This window comes from Solea solea, chromosome 5 (assembly GCF_958295425.1).
Source record: "Solea solea chromosome 5, fSolSol10.1, whole genome shotgun sequence".
NCBI classification, from domain to species: domain Eukaryota; kingdom Metazoa; phylum Chordata; class Actinopteri; order Pleuronectiformes; family Soleidae; genus Solea; species Solea solea.
In genome coordinates, this window is record NC_081138.1 from 15,385,234 (window position 1) to 15,399,465 (window position 14,232).

Genomic DNA, 14,232 nt, shown 5'->3' on the forward strand with positions numbered 1-14,232 from the left:
CATAAAATAACAGTTCTTAAAAAGTCAAAGGAATAGAAAAGACACACACACACACACACACAAACGTACACACTGCTTTTTTTTTTGCCAACTGTTCGACAAAGTAGCTCCTGTATGACTTTGTCTGCGTTGGCAAATCAACCGTCTGAATTTCTGGCAGTGTTTAAAACACACATTGAAATGCCGGCTAGGATTTAGCTGAATAAAAACACAAACTACTTCCTTTCATATCTAAGCGTGGGCAATAAGGCTGTAACATAAAACTGTCTTTTTTTTTTTTTTTGTGTGTTTTGTTTTTTTCTTCCAAAAAACCTACTATGTACAAATCTAGAGTTTCTACAAATGCATAAATTAAAGCAGTGGTTAAAACAATACAAAAATGCATTTAAATTAAATCACAACACAGAAGAAGACAAAAGGGAAAATATAAACACAATATCACAGCAGTTGGTTTTACCCTGTAAAAGCAATAGTCTACCATCATAACAATGGCATAAAACAATGTCTGATAAAAAATATGCTCCTCCCTCCGTCCTGCAAGTTTCATACATCAACCATAAAACGTGTCCTCTGTGACTAAAAACAGAGCACTTCTGCCAAAAAACAAAACCCAACTACAAAATAGATAATCATACAGATTTTTGAAGTAACAATAACAATTACCACACGGGTGGAGTTCTGTCTTGATCGCAGATCGACGTCTCAATGCAGAACTCAAAGGAATTATTACTATGAGGTATTCAGAGACATTGGTAAAGACATGCACGGCCAGAGTGCTGGACCTTCCTACACACAGTAGAGAGACAAGGACAGTTGGGGGAAGGATGGATGGGTTAAAGGGGGACAGAAGAGAAGGAGAAACAAAGACCTTTGGTTTTAATCTGTAAAAGTGGACAACAGAAATTCCTTTGGTATGTTTTCATTGCATGGTTGCGCTGGCAAAGCACCACGGTGTGATTTCAAAACAAAACAAAACACAACAACAACAGAAAGAAAACCTTTTCCTAGTTTCTTCAGTAGTGGCCTTTCTACAGGCTGAGGTATTCACAGAGTCAAAAGTGAGAGGTCAACAGCGGTTTAACACTTTGGTTCAAGCAAGGCACTCGTCCTGGGCGTTTTTAGAAAGATTGCAACATGTCTGCTTCTACTTTCAGGGACACGTCTGCCTATAGTTGAGTTGCCCATGGCTATTTCAGCTCATCTGCCTATTGAAAATGTCTGAAACTATGTGTTAGATCAACAATATCAACCTATAGATACACACACTGAGGCCAAGTGGGAATAAAGCTCCAAAATATGGCACTCTAGCAGGGTAAATCCTCAAATTAAAACTGAGCAGTTTGTTTCATTTTTCATTTGATTAAAAAAAAGGGGATTTAATGTTTTTGTTGGTTTAACGACAGCTTTTTTCATTTTAAATGTCTTCAATTTCTGTAGCTACTGAGCAACACGAAGACCGATGACATTAGTGATGAGACTGGACGTTCTCTGTACCCTGCATGGTCAGTTGTGTATATCTATGGCTCGATCAGCATATCTGTCTTTAGCTACATCATGCATCAGCATGACTATCTACGGCGCTGTAATCCGAGCACAGATGAAGCAGGAGCACATAGCACTAGGGCATGGGTTGAGTGCAGGTCGGGGGGAGAGAAGGAAGAGATGGGAAGGGAAAGGAGGTGAGGGGGGGGAGGGAGAGGAGACATAACATCGTTTTAACACCACTCATAAAGGCCGTGCAATGAGAAAAAATCTTTGGTTATCTTTGGTATCATCAAAGTGATATAAATCACGTACATGGAACTTGAGTGAGGTAGCATCTTTGGTTCACACTGTGAAACATCAGCAGGTCTTGACACAAACCTTTTGTTTCTTGTCATGTGTTTGGTTATTCTCTCCAAGATGATGAAGCAGCTCGCTCTCTCTCTCTGTCTCTCTCTCTCTCTCTCGCCTCTCCTTCAGCGCTTGCTCTGATGAATGTAGTGCTGCTAACCCTGGCCATGAGGAGGATGATGGCGAGGGGCCAGCTTAATATATCTAATGCTACGCTGCCCTGAGCCAGCCCTGTGTAGTGCTTTCCTCCTAGTGCTGAAATGCATAGTTTACCAGGGGGAGTAGAGGCAGGATAAGGGGGGGGTCTGGGCACTGATGACAGCCAGGGATGGGGGTGCTTTCGTATTCAGGTGATGAGCTGACATTGCTGTGTGCGAGCACCTGAAATTGATTTGATCACTGATATCATCCTCTCGATCCGACACGAGGAGGTAAATGACGAGGAGATAAAATCAAATATGTATGAAGTTATGATGGCGAAGCTTAACGCTTATTATAAGAGTGGTGATTCAGTTTGTCCGTAAAAAAAAAAGGTGTCAAGACCACATATAGTGCCAGCTGTTTGTGTTTTCACCTTTGTAGAGAAAAGATCCAACAGTATGGATTTGTCTTTGTGTGCGAGTGCTGGCACTGAACATATAAACCAATGCTAAACCTGCGCGGTAGCCTCACAACGAAGGTTGTACTTGCAATGATTAACCTTTAGAAACAGCATTTCTGTTTCAGTTTGATTAAAAAAAAGGCATCTATAAGACAAACATCAAGAGTTACTTTTCACGTAGTATGCTGTATGTTACTTCCATTTGTGGGGTTAGTAAATTTAAGTATGAATGAATATGTTAAATGGACACGAGCAGCACAATTCTCCTCTTTAAAGGCGCCTTACTAACAGTCTGTTTCAAGAGGAGGAGGGTGATTAAGATTATCCACTATAAAATGAACTCTTTGGTCAGTTAACTTCATAGCATTTTTAGTGGTTTTTGTTTCTAGGCTGTATGAGAGGGTCGGGGTGTAGAAGTCTTTGGTTTCTAAATGTCTCTTTATTCAACGCTTCAGCATGTTGGAAGAAAGCACTACCATGAGGGCTGAGGTTAAGGGGAACTTGGTTTGGTTTGGTTCAAGGTTGGGATTCTGGTTTTGGGTTAGCAGTCTACACATGGGCGTCCCCCCGGTCTGTCTTGGAAAGCTTGATAGAAAGACAGACAGCTGGACAGAAAGACAGACAGTCCACCACCACCACCACCTCCGCCACCAGTCCAAACACAGTTGTACAACAATCCAGTCGCTCCTGTAGGATTATGTTTCTTTAAAGTTGATTGGCCAATCCCACCAGAGCTCCACTTTCTGGCTGTTTCTCAAGGCTGTGGACAGCTGCAGATCACACTGTCAATAGGCTGATTAAACCTCCATTTGGGGACCCATCATTAAATCCAACCAATCAGATTAAAGATAAGGATGGCGAATGATAGATTGATACTGAGCGGGGAGTTGAGGAGGGGCGTAGTAAAGCTATAGACCAATGACAGTGAGTGTGTGTGAGGGGCTGTGTGTGAAATAATAGTCTTTTTGCAGTATGTTACACATAAATGTGTTGCTGAAACAGACATTTTAAAGCAGGTCAAACAATAAGTCTTTGGTTTGTTTTTTCATCTTTGGATACTATAAATATCAATATAGTACAGGTTTAAGGGCAAAATGTTGCTTCAAGGTCTTTTTTTTTAAGTTTCTCTTTGTTTCTCTTAAGTTTTAAAGCTTTTCCACCGAGATTGAGTCAGTCCATGAGTTGGTAAAATCAGTCCGTCTTCAGGCTTTGGTGCAGGTGTTAGGGCCAGAGTTGGCTGAGTGACCGGAGCCGTCATCCACCCACTTATCTAGGCTCCGGCGGCGTGCATTCATAAAGAAGTTGCTGACTGTGGCCAGCTCCAGGCCCAGCTGCTGGGCGATGGTGAGCTGCAGCTCTTTTGATGGACGCTTGTTCTCCTTGAAGATGGCGTGAAGTGTCCGTCGCTGCACATCCGTGAACACCAGCCGCGGCTTCTTGCTCACACTCCCCCGCTCGCTTCGGCCATGATCCTGTTCCTTGCGCTTACATGCTGTGGAGAAGTCAGAAAGAGAAAGGGATTGTTATTGCTATATTTACTGAACCTTCATAACAATAGAATCTGAACATTTCCTGATATCTGAATGATAATTCCGTGTTGTTTTCAACCTTCTTACGCCTACATTGTTTTGCAAATTGTCATTACGCTCCACAGGAATCATATTAAAGCAGGTATTTGACATTTTAATGTTCTGCCTTACTTAAATGTTCTGCCTTACTAAAACCAACAACGTTAAAGCTAGTCACCTACAATATTTGTTGATGTGGCTGATTAGTGTAGATAAAAACAAGTGAATGCTCATCACAGGACAAAGCACATTGACTTCTCAGATACTATATTAGTGGAAATTGGTATTGATTGGTATTTAACACAAAACCGTTAAGATATAAGAGTCTGTCTTTTAATTCTTCTTTAAAAGTCCAAAATGATTAAGCAGCCTGTTGTATAGACCTACTTCCTCCCAACAACAAGACACAATTTCATTGTGCAAACCTTTGTTAGGGAGCATGGGAAGTAACAGCAAAATGAAAGTCTTCCCCATGTTTGTTAAGTGCTTCAGAATCTCCCGCGCCCTGCTGTATAACAACAGTTTCGTCCTGGTGGAGATGAACCAGTCAACATGCGCTGTCCATGGTGCTGAAAAGCAACAATAAAACCACCTGTGCGTCTGTGGGAAACAAAGATCCACAGATACACGTCTACTATTGTTGAGATGAAGCTGTTAATGTATCTAAAACCAAACCTCGACTGATCTCGACTGATCTGTTTGATTCAATCGTTTTTTTTTGTTGTTGTTGTTTTTCCCCAGCCAGACACATCTGAGCTTAATCGGCGAGCAGACGCCAGGAGGGGGCAGACGTGAGCTGCTTGAGCAAGGCCCATCATGGACTGTCAGAGGAGAATAATGAAACATCCCGACCACAGAACAACTCTTTGACCTCTAGTACTGATTATTTTTTTTTACAGAATAAGGTGCAAAAAAACAGTTTAATCATCAATAAAAAATTTGAAAAAAAAAATCCAAATAAAATTTCTAGGCAAATAAAACGAAATTATTAAATATGTCAGTGCATTTAAAATGGCTTATTTCTTCACATTGTTTTATATTGATCTTGGGTTTGGACGCTATCTTCCACGTAGCTTTGTTAAATAAAGAGATCAAAAATAATCAAACATAGTGATTCAATCTGATTAATTGTTGTCTTCAACATGTGAGCCTAAGTACAGTGTGCAGCGGGCTTGTTGCGCCACCATAAACCATCAACTTAAACATAATTGTGAGTACAAGCAGCCAGGTGTCTCCAGTGCTGGTAAATATTAACAGAGAGCCTGAGCTCCTCGTGTAAAGGCGGCTATAAATCAGCAGCAGTGAAGGCCACGCAGACAGCAGGAGCCTCCACAAAGCGGCCGGGCCTCAGCATAGGAGACCCGGGCAGAGAGGGCTGCTTTTCCCAGGACCAGAGGACACGACGGCAGCCTCGTTATCAGGTTAATCACACACACACACACACACACACACACACACACACACACACACAGCTAATCATTACAAACACACACAGATAAACCCACACACTTGAACAGAGTGCGCCCACTGACACAGTGTGACGACAGCCCAGCGTTTCATAATCTCAACGTATCCAACCGAACCCACTGTCCCTATTCTATTTCTATTATTGCATTCTATTATTCTATTCTAGAAAATGCAGGTGGGTAATTGAATACGTGGGAAAAGGAGGATAGGCCAAAGATTAATTTCAGAAGCCTAAAATCAATAGGTGTATCACATCTACTTCAACAAACGATCACATCCAGTTCAACGGAACGAATGGATCAATAACATCTTCAAATTCATTATTTTTTTTAACGAAAAACACAAAGCAGATATCAATAAAAAAATAATTATAACTATATAGTTTGGTATTGTTTTAAGAAAAAAAAAGGAATTTGCACAGCTGAATTTACAGTATTTGGTCAACCCAACAACTGTATTTTCCTTGTAACTTTTAATTAACGATGATTAAATGTTGATCAAATACTCAGCTTTCAAAAAGTCTGATAAAAATGTCACCTTCAACCAACCAACCAAAGCCCCCCCCCCCCCCACACACACACATACACACAACAGCAGCAGCAGCAGCAGCAGATGGGAAAACTGAAAAATAATCAATTACGTTTATAGGCTACTCACGTACGAGCATGCACGCAAACACTCGCAGATGTACGCACTTTCCACAACGCAGCCGCTGATTCTTTCAATCAGCTCCAGGACAACAATTGTAGCTCATTGATCAGCTCTGTAAACGTTTTTTAAATATCCGGTGGCACGCGCGATTTGGGCCGCATATGCGCGCCCTAATGACCCCGTGATCTTACTATTAGTTCATTTGAGGAACCTCAGTCAATGGGTCAGGGTTCTTCTATTCTGTTCTATTCTATTGTGAAGGCCTGTAAATGACCCCCAGGTTCACTTGACATCTACATTTAGTTTGGCGCACACACACACACACTCACAGAAACACGTGCACACAGAACACACTCTTTGGCTCTCTGACTGTTTACAACACCAGAAATGGCTGATCAGTTCGATTTTCACCAAAATAAACACATTCCTAACGATTCCTGCGTGAAGGATCATATTACGCACGCACGCACACACACACACACACACACACACACACACACACACACACCATCGATGGGTCGATATTTTGAGGTAAAATGACATGAGTGCCCAGGCCAAAAATCAGTGTACATGCGTATATATCAGACAACTCGCCTGGTTCACTGGTGAAACACTTGTTAGCTTCAAAGATTGTTTAACACAGAGTGTAAATATTAATTTGAGCACCCAGGCAGTATGTACATATATCTATATTTAAGAAGGTTCACCAAACCCTAGTAACTAATGTAATTTAACTTTATTATATTTACTTTGATATATAAGGTTGATGAGGAATTGCAAGTCAATGGTTGGACATTTATCCTGAACACTATAGCCTAATATGATTTTACATGTTCCAGACTTGGGTTTGTTGCATAAGCGTTTGTGGTTAAAACAGCAAAGATCACTTTTATTCCCAGCCCACTCGCAATGCAACGGTACCATTCAGGGTCATTGGTCATGATTTAGCGCCCAATTTTCAGTATCTATTTGTTTTTTTCAGTAACATATTCAGAAACAAAATGAAAGCAAAAAAGGGGGATTTACCGAGGCTTCGCTCACCTGCGAGCCTGAGCGCACTCATGCGTTGGAACTCAGGCTCCTGCAGCCATTTCCACATGCGGCGGAAAGTCTCTCTGCCGGACTTGAGCTTGGACCAGGGTTTGGGGTTCCTCAGCAGGTCGGACAGTGTCCCCTGGGACCTGCACAGGACACGCTGGGCAAAGATGGCCTGAGGGATGCTGTAGCGCTTCAGCTCTGTTGTGATCCTCTGCGCCACCTCTTTGGTATTCACCTCCTCCATCTGTCCCCCAGAAACGCCACCTCCTCCGCCCCCTTGTTGCCCGGGCCCGGAGGCCTGCTCCCGGCTGTTCCCCAGCCCCTGGCCGTGCCCCTGCGCGCTCAGGTGGGCGTGCGGGTGGTGGTGGAGTCCGTTGATTTGTACCATACCCGCCGAGGAGCTCATGTGCTGCTCGGTGTGTCTACCGAGCATGGCCGGGTGGTGAGCCTCGAACCCGCTGGGAGTGAGCATCTTCTCACCGGGCATGGCGGCACCGGGATGAGCATAGGGAGGGATGCCGGCCTGCGACGTGTGTATGCTGGCCAGACCGGAACCAGACAGCGGGGACAAACTCTGGCCCATGCACGGATCCTTGTGATGGTACGCGGGATACAGACTGTTCATAGGCGCCAGACTCCGGTCCTCTCGCATCAACGTGAAGCTGCCGCTGACGTTTCCGGGGATCCTTTGATGCGGGTGCGGGTGCGGGTGCGGATGCGGATGATGGGGATGATGGTGGTGGTGGTGGTGGTGATGATGATGGGGAGGAAACTTGTCGGACACGGTGGAGATGGGGGGTAAGGGCTGTAAGGGTGTCAGGGTGGTGTAGGTGCTGCTCGCACTCATGCCTGGGGGGGCTTCACACATGCTGATGGCTGGGTGCAGGTGTCCCGGGTGGCTGGGGTGATAGTCTCCGCTGTCCAGCAGGGTCGCCATGCCCATAGCGCGGTGGCTAAGACCCCGTGGGCTCGGACGGGAATGTGGACTGTGGCCACTCAGCAGCTCTCCGTGACTGGTCAGAGACTCATGGCTCACTCCGTGCATGTCGCCAATATTCTCCATCGACAGCTGTGCGTTCATGGTCCGAGCAGCGCTGTGGACCAACCATCTATCTGACCTACCGCAGTTAGCAGATGTCCAGAAGTCCTCGCGTCCAGTAAAGTTCAATTTTTTCTTTTGTTGCTTGTTTCCTCTTCTTGCAGCAGCCTCCTCTGTTTCGCCTCCGCTCTGTCCTTATATTCACCTATAGTGTATTTGATTATACTGACACTGTTCTGCAGAGTTCAAAGTCCTTTTCCCTCTTTTTCCTCGTATTTTCAAACATTTATATACATATATATATATTTTTTCCTTCTGGATTTGGTGATTCAAGCCCCCCCACCGCTAACCAGCTGTCCTTGCGCTCCTGTCGGGTGCCGCGCCATCTCTTTGGTTGTATGTCTCCAGCCCTCTTCCACCGCAGCACAGCTCCCTGTCTGCACATGCGCACTGCAGTCTCCTCCCGTACTCTCTACTTCTCTCTCCCTCTCTCTCTCCACGCGCACACACACACACGCCGCCCCACTCCTGTGACGTCAGTCATCTTATTAAGGAAGGGAGGCATCAAACCACCTGCTAAAAGCTGCTCTCTCTACAGCCCCATATTCAGCCGCCTGCGCTGAAATGCTGCAAAACATATGCAGAAAACACGGACGTCACATAGACTTATCACCCAATAATTATAATGGGAATTGTGTTGTAACACAGAGCCTGCACTACATTTCTAATTGCTATTATTATGAAATGCATAATGAGGCTCTGACTTCAGTCCTCCTTAAATGACCAGGTGCAAATGAAGTAAACTTCCGGGTTCATTTGGAGTTGATTTTTGAAGTCTGATACAATCTCTTCTGCAAAGAAGCGTCTAATGTTGTTTCTCTATAGCATGAAGAAGAGGGAGGGGGAGACTGAGGCCCCCAGGAGCTGCTGCTGCTGCTGCTGCTGAGTGTAATGACTTAACTTAGTTAATTGACTTATAGGTGTTGTATTCACACACCTCATATAGAGCCATTCTGTCATTATTAGGCTATTTCATCTGCAGCCCCCCTCCCCCCCCCCCCCCCCCCCCCCCCCCACGACACCCACCCATCAACAAGTAAGTGGCGGTTTAACCAAACGAAGAAGACTGTGGTACCTTCTCCTTTGACCGAAAAAGATGAGCAGATGTGTCTATTGTTCAGCCATTAGGCTTAACGAACCAAGCCCAGCACTACTGAGTGTGTGTGCGCGCACACGCATGTCCTATTTGGACATGGACACATGCACATTTAATCCTGAAGTTCAGGAATCATTTAAAGAGTAAACATGTAACTCTGTGGTATATGGATTTAGAGAAAAGGGGGGAAAAAAGTTAAGTAGAGACATATGAATTGTTTATATGCAATTTTATTTTTCTTGACAAACATTTAAAATGATACAAAAAAAACCCCCAGCAGATATATAATCCAGTGGAGGCAATTTTAAAAATGTTAATGTGCATAATAACGGATTCAAACCCGCAGCCTGATTAAAGTCTTCCCTCTATTTGTACGCACTTGTCAAAAGGCCGTTTAGCCTAAAACACAGAGCGGTGGCGCAGGGCGTCCTCCGCCGGCCGAGGTGACAGCTTGCAGCGGTCAGTGTCCTGCTGGACCCCCCGCTGAATGAGGCACATGTCAAAGGTGACGCTTCAAGACTCCCAAAGCCAACATCTGCGGTGGGACAGATTAACCTTTCAGACTTTTCCCTGTCCTGGACCTGCTAGGGCCCCCGCATCTGTTAGGGCCCCACCCCCGAAACCCCACCACCCACAATAGAGCCAACGCTCGGCTGAACGAGTTAAATAAAAGCAAAGAAAAGAAAAAGAAGAAGTTAAACTGTCTCTGATGTGAAGTCAATGTCAACGGCGTGTGTGTGACGTGTGTCGAGACAAAAGGGTGGGGGGTGGGGGACACTAATTCCATGAAGTGTGTCTGTCCAAGCGTGCACTGCTGTGGACATAATGGAGTTAAGACGCATGCAACAGGGAAACAATAACAGTGTAATTACATGTTCATGTTCAAACAGGTTCATCAGACTGTGATACTTTAACCAGAGAGTCAATTTAATTTATCATCTCAACTCCGCTTAGTTATTCATATGTAATAAAAACAATTATTTCTTATTACATACATGTTTTTGTTTTAAAGTAAAATCAGTTTTTACTTTTATGTGGCTGCACTGATATTATATTATGTTATGTTATGTTATGTTATATTATATTATATTATATTATATTATATTATATTATATTATATTATATTATACTATATTATATTATAGACAAAGATGAGGTGTAGAAAGAGAGAGGGAAATGGAAAGCCCAGGTTTGGCCTTAGCAAACCTCATCTACACATTCTCATGCGGATCGATAAGCTGCTGCTGCCATGACTGCACGACCATGAGCTGTGTGTGTGTGTGTGTGTGTTAATGTGTGTTTATGTCTCTGTGTGTTTGTGTGTGAGCCCAGATACAGGCCTGCTGCATGGGCCCTTAACACATGCACTAGCTCGCGGTGACATTTGCTCTGCAGAGAATATAAGTGACATGCGTAAAGGAGGATGCATTTCAAGCAAATGAAATGACGCAAACAGAAGCAGAGAATAAGAAATAAAAATCCTCACACACACATGTTCATATTGATATGAGCATTTTTTGGGGGTGAAATTAAAGTATTCTTTCTGTTATTTTATTTTTTTTAAAACGCCAGAGCAAAGTGTAGGCCACGGGCAGCTGAAATACTTTACTATATAGTTACAGATTTAACACTGACTATAATGTGTGTGTGTGTGGAGGGGGGGTGGGGGGGTCATCATTCCCGTGAAGCCCACCGCAGCAAATCCAGGCACAAACAATGCACAAGCCTCGCGCAGATCAATATTTCTGCAGCTCTGCAAAGTGACACAGCGTTGCTCTGCTTTATAGATGCTCAAAATGACAATTACAGCTTGTTTAAGAACGAGCCCTCCGCTAAATGGCTCCTGGTGAAACTAAACTTTTATAAACGAGGTTACTTTATTTTTAGTTCGGCCTGTATTTTGTCGTTTATGGCGAATGGCACGAGGGCGCATAATATGCACAGTATTGCGTGGAAACCGAATTACCCTTTTGGAAATGAATGGCATTGTTGTTGTGTGTTTTTTTTTTTTTTTTTTTTCTTTGAATCAGTAAACTAATTCAGTGGTTCACCTTTATACTGCCGAGTTCAATAAATACCGCTGGTCTGCTAATGCAGGATTTATACTCAAATCATCATCGGGGGGAGAGAGATATATTATAGGAGGAGAAATAAAGATATGGAGTCTTAAAAAGGAGGATGTGAAATGATTCACCTCGTCGCTCTTTTGTAAAAAAAAAGAAAAAAGAAGAACAAGTGCATTGCTGTGTTGGTGCCTGGCCTTTCCAGTGTATTTGAAGTATGGGCCTTGAAAACATACCACACCGCACCAATCGATAATGAATACAATTATAATTCTTGGACGAACTCAGGCGGAGGGCTTTGTTTTGTGAGAGAAACACAGCTAGAAATACATAGAAATACACGTGTTTTTTTTTTTTTAAAAAAGGCACGATGTGGCATTGTATAGTTGTATATTACGAACTTAACATATCTTACAGCTGTTCTTTTATTTGAATGTATATGACATAAATCTTAAAAGAATACACACACACACACACACACACGCCTGATTACGCAACGAAATCTGGACAGGCATGAAGTTTTGATGTGTTTTACTTTACTCTGAGAGTGAAAAGCAAGTTTATAAAAATGATAAACGGTCATTTAAACAACAATACAATACAACTATTTCGACCTCACTAACCTGTTCAGAGTGATAATCTGTTAATTACATTTAAATTAATCTCGTATTAGAGCAGGAAAGAAGAACCTTTTCTCATATAACTCTGAAGTTTTATTTGCTCCTGTTTATATATATGTATGTATATATATATATATATATATATATATATATATATACATATATATACACACATATGTGTGTGTGTATACACATATATATATATATATATATATATATATATATATATGATAAAAATATTTCTATTTATTTTATTTTTAAGTCATTCATAAACACGTGCCATCATGGTTCCACGGACCTGCTGCCTTGCTCACGGGTACAATCAACTGTCTCTTCGTCCCTCGTGTTATTATTATTATTCCACGTCACTCGCTCCGAGTGTGAAATTAATAACGCATCACTTTACATCAAAGTCCATATGGCGCCCAATTACTGCACGTCAATTTTGGTGAGACTCCAATTATGACAACAAAACCGTGTCAACGATAGTCGAGCCATGCCAGTCCACATCACTGAACTCTTTCATTTATTTGTCTTTAAATAAATGGAGTCCTGCACATCTGCTAAGATTTTAGTTTGGCTTTATTCTCGTTGGTCTAATCATTTTTAATATCATTTATTTTCCCCATTATGTTTGCGAGTGAAAAAACATTTGATTATTGACATACTATATTGTATATTTCAGCTATGTGTTATATCCTCTCAATTTCTTTGGGACTCAAATGCAAATCTTCCTGTATAACTACAACCTCACTTATTATATTTTTACAACAGTAATAATAATAATTATATTGACTTTGTTTTTGCCATGTTTGAAGTTAGATCAACTTGTTTTCCCCACAGAATAACATTACCAGGGCGGGGCTGGTTTCTAATAAGGCAACTGACATGTTTTCTGGCATATAATCATTAATCTCAGTGCACATAACACTAATCTCATATTTGCACATATAGATCTACACTTCTAGGCTTTTCTCCACCGTGTCAGGAAAAAAAATATTAAGATACAATTTATTTACATTTAACAAAAACGCTCTAAATTCTGTGAGTGCGCACAATTGCTCGTATGTTTATCAACATATTATTACGAATATTTATGTCTTATTTGATCGATGTCTGTCAAAGGCCTCATTATAAAAACACCGCAGTTTGAGCCAGACTCACAGATCGCTGCATTATGCAGAAAATCAATCAGTAATTCGTTATAAATGGCCCACTGCGGGACTGACAATGCATTATTACAGCAACGTGTAATGAAGTCGGGCCTTTCATTAAAGAAGACTGTTCTCCAGACAACACTGTTGGGCCATAAACTGTGAGGCAGTGTGTGAATAGAACATGTTAAAAACACACACACACACACACACACACACACACACGTTTGTGCGCAGATGAATCAGGATGCAGAGAAACAGTCCGACGCTGCAGCTTCACAACCAGACGACACTCGTGGGTTTCTTCTCGACATGGTGCCAGGGTGAGAAACGTCTACATTCAAACTCCTCTTCTCCTGCGCCACACACAAACACGCACACGCCCCAACAAACGCGCGCGCACACACACACACGCACACACACACACACACACACACTCTCTCTCTCTCTCACACACACACACAGACTGTAGTCCTCCACTTTACCGCAGGATCCCTGTCACGCATCTCTGAAGAGCCTCCCAGCACGTGCACTCCCGTACAGAACAGCACCAAACAAACGCGGTTGACCATCAATTTACATCAACTCTTTTAACTCCAACACCGGACCTTCCAAAAAGCAGAGGATGCGCTCTCTCATCTCTCTCCCCCCCCCGTTCCATCCTCTCTCCCTCCCTCAATCTCCGCGGCTTCCAGCTTTCCTCCAGAGCTGCAAGAGTCCCAAATCCTACACCGAGGTAAACATCCTTATAGGCACCGCGTGCGTCTCCGCGATTCCAATCCGGAGGCAAATGATCCGTCCAGCAAAAAAAAAGCCTCTATTTTCCTGCTCCGGTACCGAGCGTCTCCCCGTGCTTTTGGCGATGCAGGCGCATTTGAATTGCTGGCCGGCGTTGTTATGGATCCGCGCGCACTGAAAGAGAATCAGTATGCAAATTGTTTCAGTTTCAATCGAAAGGTTCGATCCGCCTGAGCGTCAGCCCCATTGGCACGAGAGGCTCCCTCGCGCTGCATAAATGTTTATAATGATCCCGTGTATTAAA

General features: G+C 43.0%; 1 protein-coding gene across 2 annotated transcripts; it reads right to left on the reverse strand.

Annotated features, from left to right (window-relative positions):
- Positions 1-3,005: 3,005 nt before the first annotated feature.
- onecut1 (one cut homeobox 1) lies at positions 3,006-8,642 on the reverse strand. Of its 2 annotated transcripts, none has more exons than XM_058630277.1 (2): positions 7,162-8,642; positions 3,006-3,926 (listed from the first exon to the last, which is right to left on the reverse strand). In XM_058630277.1, exons 1-2 carry the CDS (start codon positions 8,237-8,239, stop codon positions 3,637-3,639), a joined length of 1,368 nt encoding a protein of 455 aa, XP_058486260.1. In that variant the 5' UTR covers positions 8,240-8,642; the 3' UTR covers positions 3,006-3,636. The 2 variants fall into 2 exon arrangements, with proteins under 2 accessions (XP_058486260.1, XP_058486259.1); XM_058630276.1 differs by having other exon boundaries at positions 7,147-8,642.
- Positions 8,643-14,232: the final 5,590 nt, after the last annotated feature.